Source organism: Panulirus ornatus, chromosome 1 (assembly GCF_036320965.1).
Source record: "Panulirus ornatus isolate Po-2019 chromosome 1, ASM3632096v1, whole genome shotgun sequence".
NCBI classification, from domain to species: Eukaryota; Metazoa; Arthropoda; class Malacostraca; order Decapoda; family Palinuridae; genus Panulirus; species Panulirus ornatus.
In genome coordinates this window covers 50,991,257-51,001,304 of record NC_092224.1, presented here as the reverse complement: position 1 = coordinate 51,001,304, position 10,048 = coordinate 50,991,257, and the positions used below count along the sequence as shown (strand labels likewise).

The 10,048-nt window shown below is 43.1% G+C and overlaps 1 protein-coding gene across 1 annotated transcript in view; it reads right to left on the bottom strand.

Moving 5' to 3' along the window:
* LOC139749045 (uncharacterized) overlaps nt 1–10,048 on the bottom strand; it is a 410,591-nt gene that overhangs the window by 383,007 nt on the left and 17,536 nt on the right. The window contains exon 2 of the mRNA XM_071662507.1: nt 7,969–8,153. Within this exon, the coding sequence (XP_071518608.1) occupies nt 7,969–8,153 (185 nt within the window). The remainder of the gene's footprint in view (nt 1–7,968; nt 8,154–10,048) is intronic.

The window sequence follows — 10,048 nt, the reverse complement described above, 5'->3', positions numbered from 1 at the left end:
GTTAAGAACAGAGGACTGGGCCTTTGAGGGAATATCCTCACCTGGCCCCCTTCTCTGTTCCTTCTTTTGGAAAAAAAAAAAAAAAAAAAAAAAAAAAAAAAAACGAGAGGGGAGGATTTCCAGCCCCCCGCTCCCATATATATATATATATATATCTTTCTTTTCTTTCTTTCATACTATTCGCCATTTCCCGCGATAGCGAGGTAGCGTTAAGAACAGAGGACTGGGCCTTTGAGGGAATATTCTCACCTGACCCACTTCCCTGTTACTTCTTTTGGAAAAAAAAAAAAAGAAAAATGAGAGGGGAGGATTTCCAGCCCCCCGCTCCCTTCCCTTTTAGTCGCCTTCTACGACACGCAGGGAATACGTGGGAAGTATTCTTTCTCCCCTATCCCCAGGGATATATATATATATATATATATATATATATATATATATATATATATTTTTTGCTTTGTCACTGTCTCCCGCGTTTGCGAGGTAGCGCAAGGAAACAGACGAAAGAAATGGCCCAACCCACCCCCATACACATGTATATACATACGTCCACACACGCAAATATACATACCTACACATCTTTCCATGGTTTACCCCAGACGCTTCACATGCCCCGATTCAATCCACTGACAGCACGTCAACACCGGTATACCACATCGCTCCAATTCACTCTATTCCTTGCCCTCCTTTCACCCTCCTGCATGTTCAGGCACCGATCACACAAAATCTTTTTCACTCCATCTTTCCACCTCCAATTTGGTCTCCCTCTTCTCCTCGTTCCCTCCACCTCCGACACATATATCCTCTTGGTCAATCTTTCCTCACTCATTCTCTCCATGTGCCCAAACCATTTCAAAACACCCTCTTCTACTCTCTCAACCACGCTCTTTTTATTTCCACACATCTCTCTTACCCTTACGTTACTCACTCGATCAAACCACCTCACACCACACATTGTCCTCAAACATCTCATTTCCAGCACATCCATCCTCCTGCGCACAACTCTATCCATAGCCCACGCCTCGCAACCATACAACATTGTTGGAACCACTATTCCTTCAAACATACCCATTTTTGCTTTCCGAGATAATGTTCTCGACTTCCACACATTCTTCAAGGCTCCCAGAATTTTCGCCCCCTCCCCCATCCTATGATCCACTTCCGCTTCCATGGTTCCATCCGCTGCCAGATCCACTCCCAGATACCTAAAACACTTCACTTCCTCCAGTTTTTCTCCATTCAAACTCACCTCCCAATTGACTTGACCCTCAACCCTACTGTACCTAATAACCTTGCTCTTATTCACATTTACTCTTAACTTTCTTCTTTCACACACTTTACCAAACTCAGTCACCAGCTTCTGCAGTTTCTCACATGAATCAGCCACCAGCGCTGTATCATCAGCGAACAACAACTGACTCACTTCCCAAGCTCTCTCATCCCCAACAGACTTCATACTTGCCCCTCTTTCCAAAACTCTTGCATTCACCTCCCTAACAACCCCATCCATAAACAAATTAAACAACCATGGAGACATCACACACCCCTGCCGCAAACCTACATTCACTGAGAACCAATCACTTTCCTCTCTTCCTACACGTACACATGCCTTACATCCTCGATAAAAACTTTTCACTGCTTCTAACAACTTGCTTTGTCGCTGTCTCCCACGTTTGCGAGGTAGCGCAAGGAAACAGACGAAAGAAATGGCCCAACCCACCCCCATACACATGTATATACATAAACGTCCACATATGCAAATATACATACCTACACAGCTTTCCACGGTGTACTGAGTACAGAATGGAAAAAGGTGAGAACAATGGAAGTAAGGGGAGTGGGGAAGGAATGGGATGTATTTAGGGAATCAGTGATGGATTGCGCAATAGATGCTTGTGGCATGAGAAGAGTCGGAGGTGGGTTGATTAGAAAGGGTAGTGAGTGGTGGGATGAAGAAGTAAGATTATTAGTGAAAGAGAAGAGAGAGGCATTTGGACGAGTTTTGCAGGGAAAAAATGCAATTGAGTGGGAGACGTATAAAAGAAAGAGACAGGAGGTCAAGAGAAAGGTGCAAGAGGTGAAAAAGAGGGCAAATGAGAGTTGGGGTGAGAGAGTATCATTACATTTTAGGGAGAATAAAAAGATGTTCTGGAAGGAGGTAAATAAAGTGCGTAAGACAAGGGAGCAAATGGGAACTTCAGTGAAGGGCACAAATGGGGAGGTGATAACAAGTAGTGGTGATGTGAGAAGGAGATGGAGTGAGTATTTTGAAGGTTTGTTGAATGTGTTTGATAATAGAGTGGCAGATATGGGGTGTTTTGGTCGAGGTGGTGTGCAAAGTGCGAGGGTTAGGGAAAATGATTTGGTAAACAGAGAAGAGGTAGTAAAAGCTTTGCGGAAGATGAAATCCGGCAAGGCAGCAGGTTTGGATGGTATTGCAGTGGAATTTATTAAAAAAGGGGGTGACTGTATTGTTGACTGGTTGGTAAGGTTATTTAATGTATGTATGACTCATGGTGAGGTGCCTGAGGATTGGCGGAATGCGTGCATAGTGCCATTGTACAAAGGCAAAGGGGATAAGAGTGAGTGCTCAAATTACAGAGGTATAAGTTTGTTGAGTATTCCTGGTAAATTATATGGGAGGGTAGTGATTGAGAGGGTGAAGGCATGTACAGAGCATCAGATTGGGGAAGAGCAGTGTGGTTTCAGAAGTGGTAGAGGATGTGTGGATCAGGTGTTTGCTTTGAAGAATGTACGTGAGAAATACTTAGAAAAGCAAATGGATTTGTATGTAGCATTTATGGATCTGGAGAAGGCATATGATAGAGTTGATAGAGATGCTCAGTGGAAGGTATTAAGAACATATGGTGTGGGAGGCAAGTTGTTAGAAGCAGTGAAAAGTTTTTATTGAGGATGTAAGGCATGTGTGCGTGTAGGAAGAGAGGAAAGTGATTGGTTCTCAGTGAATGTAGGTTTGCGGCAGGGGTGTGTGATGTCTCCATGGTTGTTTAATTTGTTTATGAATGGGGTTGTTAGGGAGGTGAATGCAAGAGTTTTGGAAAGAGGGGCAAGTATGAAGTCTGTTGTGGATGAGAGAGCTTGGGAAGTGAGTCAGTTGTTGTTCACTGATGATACAGCGTTGGTGGCTGATTCATGTGAGAAACTGCAGAAGCTGGTGACTGAGTTTGGTAAAGTGTGTGAAAGAAGAAAGTTAAGAGTAAATGTGAATAAGAGCAAGGTTATTAGGTACAGTAGGGTTGAGGGTCAAGTCAACTGGGAGGTAAGTTTGAATGGAGAAAAACTGGAGGAAGTAAAGTGTTTTAGATATATGGGAGTGGATCTGGCAGCGGATGGAACCATGGAAGCGGAAGTGAATCATAGGGTGGGGGAGGGGGCGAAAATCCTGGGAGCCTTGAAGAATGTGTGGAAGTCGAAAACATTATCTCGGAAAGCAAAAATGGGTATGTTTGAAGGAATAGTGGTACCAACAATGTTGGATGGTTGCGAGGCGTGGGCTATGGATAGAGTTGTGTGCAGGAGGGTGGATGTGCTGGAAATGAGATGTTTGAGGACAATGTGTGGTGTGAGGTGGTTTGATCGAGTAAGTAATGTAAGCGTAAGAGAGATGTGTGGAAATAAAAAGAGTGTGGTTGAGAGAGCAGAAGAGAGTGTTTTGAAATGGTTTGGGCACATGGAGAGAATGAGTGAGGAAAGATTGACCAAGAGGATATATGTGTCGGAGGTGGAGGGAACGAGGAGAAGTGGGAGACCAAATTGGAGGTGGAAAGATGGAGTGAAAAAGATTTTGAGTGATAGGGGCCTGAACATGCAGGAGGGTGAAAGGCGGGCAAGGAATAGAGTGAATTGGATCGATGTGGTATACCGGGGTTGACGTGCTGTCAGTGGATTGAATCAGGGCATGTGAAGCATCTGGGGTAAACCATGGAAAGTTGTGTGGGGCCTGGATGTGGAAAGGGAGCTGTGGTTTCAGGCATTATTGCGTGACAGCTGGAGACTGAGTGTGAACGAATGGGGCCTTTGTTGTCTTTTCCTAGTGCTACCTCGCACACATGAGGGGGAGGGGGATGGTATTCCATGTGTGGCGAGGTGGCGATGGGAATGAATAGGGGCAGGCAGTGTCAATTGTGTGCATGGGTATACATGTATGTGTCTGTGTGTGTATATATATGTGTACATTGAGATGTATAGGTATGTATATTTGCGTGTGTGGGTGTGTGTGTGTGTACATTGTGTATGGGGGTGGGTTGTGCCATTTCTTTCGTCTGTTTCCTTGCGCTACCTCGCAAACGCGGGAGACAGCGACAAAGCAAAATAAATAAATTATATGGGAGGGTATTGATTGAGAGGGTGAAGGCATGTACAGAGCATCAGATCAGGGAAGAGCAGTGTGGTTTCAGAAGTGGTAGAGGATGTGTGGATCAGGTGTTTGCTTTGAAGAATGTATGTGAGAAATACTTAGAAAAGCAAATGGATTTGTATGTAGCATTTATGGATCTGGAGAAGGCATATGATAGAGTTGATAGAGATGCTCTGTGGAAGGTATTAAGAATATATGGTGTGGGAGGAAAGTTGTTAGAAGCAGTGAAAAGTTTTTATCGAGGATGTAAGGCATGTGTACGTGTAGGAAGAGAGGAAAGTGATTGGTTCTCAGTGAATGTAGGTTTGCGGCAGGGGTGTGTGATGTCTCCATGGTTGTTTAATTTGTTTATGGATGGGGTTGTTAGGGAGGTAAATGCAAGAGTTTTGGAAAGAGGGGCAAGTATGAAGTCTGTTGGGGATGAGAGAGCTTGGGAAGTGAGTCAGTTGTTGTTCGCTGATGATACAGCGCTGGTGGCTGATTCATGTGAGAAACTGCAGAAGCTGGTGACTGAGTTTGGTAAAGTGTGTGGAAGAAGAAAGTTAAGAGTAAATGTGAATAAGAGCAAGGTTATTAGGTACAGTAGGGTTGAGGGTCAAGTCAATTGGGAGGTGAGTTTGAATGGAGAAAAACTGGAGGAAGTGAAGTGTTTTAGATATCTGGGAGTGGATCTGTCAGCGGATGGAACCATGGAAGCGGAAGTGGATCATAGGGTGGGGGAGGGGGCGAAAATTTTGGGAGCCTTGAAAAATGTGTGGAAGTCGAGAACATTATCTCGGAAAGCAAAAATGGGTATGTTTGAAGGAATAGTGGTTCCAACAATGTTGTATGGTTGCGAGGCGTGGGCTATGGATAGAGTTGTGCGCAGGAGGATGGACGTGCTGGAAATGAGATGTTTGAGGAAAATGTGTGGTGTGAGGTGGTTTGATCGAGTAAGTAACGTAAGGGTAAGAGAGATGTGTGGAAATAAAAAGAGCGTGGTTGAGAGAGCAGAAGAGGGTGTTTTGAAATGGTTTGGGCACATGGAGAGAATGAGTGAGGAAAGATTGACCAAGAGGATATATGTGTCAGAGTTGGAGGGAACGAGGAGAAGAGGGAGACCAAATTGGAGGTGGAAAGATGGAGTGAAAAAGATTTTGTGTGATCAGGGCCTGAACATGCAGGAGGGTGAAAGGAGGGCAAGGAATAGAGTGAATTGGAGCGATGTGGTATACTGGGGTTGACGTGCTGTCAGTGGATTGAATCAAGGCATGTGAAGCGTCTGGGGTAAACCATGGAAAGCTGTGTAGGTATGTATATTTGCGTGTGTGGACGTGTGTATGTACATGTGTATGGGGGGGGGGGTTGGGCCATTTCTTTCGTCTGTTTTCTTACGCTACCTCGCAAACGCGGGAGACAGCGACAAAGTATATAAAAAAAAAAAAAAAAAAAAAAAAATGTATATATCCAGGGGATAGGCGAGAAAGAATACTTCCCATGTATTCCCCGCATGTTGAGAAAGGTGACCAAAGGGGGCAGGAGCGGCGGGCTAGAAACCACCCTCCTTGTACTCAAATTTGTAAAAAGGGAAACAGAAGGAGGAGTCAAGCAGGGAGTGCTCATCCTCATCGTAGGCTCAGATTAGGGTGTATGAACGTGTGTGGATGGAACCAAGATGAGAAGAAAGGAGAGACAGATAGTATGCGTGGGGAGAGAACCCTGCATGTTCTGACTCTGAGTGAAACGAAGCTTAAGGGTAAAGGGGAAGAGTGGTTTGGGAAAGTCCAGGGAGTAAAGTCAGGGGTTGGTGAGAGGACAAGAGTTGAGGAAGGAGTAGCAATACTCCTGAAGCAGGAGTTGTGGGAGTATGTGATAGAGTGTAAGAAAGTAAATTCTATATTGTTGTGGGTAAAACTGAAAGTGGATTGAGAGAGATAGGTGATCATTGGTGCCTATGCACCTGGTCATGAGAATATCATGAGAGGCAAGTGTTTTGGGAGCAGTTCAGTGAGTGTATTAGCAGCTTCGATGCATGAGACCAGTTATATTGATGGGTGATTTAAATGCAAAAGTGAATAATATGGCACTTGACAGTATAATTGGTGGACATAGGGAGATCAGTGTTGTAAATGAAAACGGTGAAGTTTGTGGATTTGCGTGCTGAAAAAGATTCTCATTTGCCCTCTCTTTTATCTCTTGCACCTTTCTCTTGACCTCCTGCCTCTTTCTTTTATACATCTCCCACTCATTTGCATTATTTCCCTGCAAAAATCGTCTAAATGCCACTCTCTTCTCTTTCACTAATAATCTTACTTCTTCATCCCACCACTCACTACTCTTTCTAATCTGCCCACCTCCCATGCTTCTCATGCCACAAGCATCTTTTGACCAAGCCATCACTGCTTCCCTAAATACATCCCATTCCTCACCCACTCCCCTTACCTCCTTTGTTCTCACCTTTTTCCATTCTATACTCAGTAGCTCCTGGTACTTCCTCACACAAGTCTCCTTGCCAAGCTCACTTACTCTCACCACTCTCTTCACCCTAACATTCTCTCTTCTTTTCTGAAAACCTCTACAAATCTTCACCTTTGCCTCCACAAGATAATGATCAGACATCCCTCCAGCTGCACCTCTCAGCACATTAACATCCAAAAGTCTCTCTTTCGCGCACCTATCAATTAACACGTAATCCAATAACGCTCTCTAGCCATCTCTCCTATTTACATATGTATACTTATGTATATCTCTCTTTTTAAACCAGGTATTCCCAATCACCAGTCCTTTTTGAGCACATAAATCTACAAGCTCTTCACCATTTCCATTTACAACACTGAATACCTCATGTACACCAATTATTCCCTCAACTGCCACATCACTCACCTTTGCATTCAAATCACCCATCACTATAACCCGGTTTCGTGCATCAAAACTACTAACACACTCACTCAGCTGCTCCCAAAATACTTGCCTCTCATGATCTTTTCTCTCATGCCCAGGTGCATATGCACCAATAATCACCCATCTCTCTTCATCCACTTTCACTTTTATCCATATCAATCTAGAGTTAACTTTCTTACACTATCACATACTCCCACCACTCCTGTTTCAGGAGTAGTGCTACTCCTTCCCCTGCTCTTGTCCTCTCACTAACTCCTGACTTTACTCCCAAGACATTCCCAAACCACTCTTCCCCTTTACTCTCGAGCTTCGTTTCACACAGAACCAAAACATCCAGGTTCCTTTCCTCAAACATACTACCTATCTCTCCTTTTTTCTCATCTTGGTTACATCCACATACATTTAGACACCCAAATCTGAGCCTTTGAGGAGGATGAGCACTCCCCGCATGACTCCTTCTTCTGTTTCCCCATTTAGAAAGTTAAAATACAAGGACGGGGGGTTTTCTAACCCCCCCACTCCCGTCCCCTTTAGTCGCCTTCTACGACATGTGAGGAATGCATGGGAAGTATTCTTTCTCCTCTATCCCCAGGGATGTGTGTGTGTGTGTGTGCTGATGGAACTTGAGGAAAGATTTCACTAGTAACACTACATACACATGTGACAGCATTGAATACTTATGGAAATGATATGCTATGATATATAAAGGATACGGTAGCTGTTTACCACACTTGACTGAAAATACAACCCATCTCTGAGTTACAACTGGTCTCTCATAAATGTCCTTCACTTCTCCAATTTCATTTTCATCTGGCTCATCTCCAGTGACGAGGTGTGTCAAGTAGTCTGTAATATGTGCATCTTGTTTGGCTCCTCCATCTGTGAGAAGTTTCAGGATCTGAAAAAAGAAAACTAACAGTAAAACACATATGGTCAGGATTATTTTCCCATCATATGAAATAGTAATCAAAGTGGTGCCTCTTAAAATTAAAAAGGCAGTTGCAATGGATATCACAAAAACGTTTTCTTCAGAGCGGTGTCCCATGAGCCATGAAGGATACCTCAGACTTTATGGGATTAGAAACCACTATTTCACTGGTAAGATAAATGCCTTCACCCTGTCATTAACAATCTGAAAAGTAGTCAGTGAGGTAGTTGAACCCAATTCTCTCATCTGGCCATTTCAAAACCTCCACTCAGCTATTACATTAAGCTCCAGGTTGTTGGTAAAGATGCACCTTAGTATTCTTAGGACACAGACTTGGCTTGCAAATGAAAAACATAAAAACCACTTACTTTCCCATTTACAGGAGTTGCAATTTTTGACAAGAGTTACATCTACTTTTACATTAATTTTCCACAACATTTTCCCTGATCTTCATTATCTTGATCAATACTCCCTTATCTGATATCAAAGAATACAAGACAATGCTCTTAATCAATCTCCACCACTTTTATCCTCTTTTCTAAACACTACACTACTATTGCAAAAAATATTTCAAAAATATCTAATATCATCAGTGCAACATACCTAACAGTACACGCTTGTGTGTGCTTAACTCATTTTCTACAAGCTAAAGTACCTTTTCAAAAAGTGATACTATATTTGAAAGCTTTAACTGTGGTGAGCTAAAACGACTTTTACTCCAAAATCATTTTATATGACTAGGCCTATATAAATGAAGGGAAAATTCCATTTCAACTTCACATCATTATTAGCTCTGGATACTTAGAGATTCTGTCTTGCAATGCTAGTATGATGTTAAACCTTTTGACTGCACCTAGACATTTTTGTGGCCAGACACAGTGCTGTACATGGAGCCATGACCATGTTTCTAAACCTTTGTGTCCTCATTTCAATTCCCAGCAACTGTTGTATGGCTCCACATTCTAGACAGATATCACCTTTGAATGCAAAGGTGAGTACTGTGGCAGTTGAGGGAGCAATTGGTGTACATGGGGTGTTAAATGTTGTAAATGGAAATGTTGAAGAGCTTGTAGATTTGTGTGCTGGAAAAGGACTGGTGATTGGGAATACCTGGTTTAAAAAGAGAGATATACATAAGTATATGTACGTAAGTAGGAAAAATGGCCGGTGAGCGTTATTGGATTACGTGTTAATTGACAGGCGCGTGAAAGAGAGACTTTTGGATGTTAATGTGCTGAGAGGTGCAACTGGAGGGAACTGATCATTATCTTGTGGAGGCAAAGGTGAAGATTTGTGGAGGTTTTCAGAAAAGAAGAGAGAATGTTGGGGTGAAGAGAGTGGTGAGAGTAATTGAGCTTGGGAAGGAGACTTATGTGAGGAAGTACCAGGAGAGACTGAGTGCAGAATGGAAAAAGGTGAGAGCAAAGGACATAAGGGGAGTGGGAGAGGAATGGGATGTATTTAGGGAAGCAGTGATGGCTTGCACAAAAGATGCTTGTGGCATGAGAAGCATGGGAGGTGGGCAGATTAGAAAGGGTAGTGAGTGGTGGGATGAAGAAGTAAGATTATTGGTGAAACAGAAGAGATAGGCATTTGGACGTGTTTTGCAGGGAAATAATGCAAATGACTGGGATATGTATAAAAGAAAGAGGCAGGAGGCCAAGAGAAAGGTGCAAGAGGTGAAAAAGAGGGCAAATGAGAGTTGGGGTGAGAGAGTATCATTAAATTTTAGGGAGAATAAGATGTTTTGGAAGGAGGTAAATAAAGTGCGTAAGACAAGAGAACATTTAGGAACATCGGTGAAGGGGGCTAACGGGGAGGTAATAACAAGTAGTGATGATGTAAAAAGGAGATGGAGCGAGTAT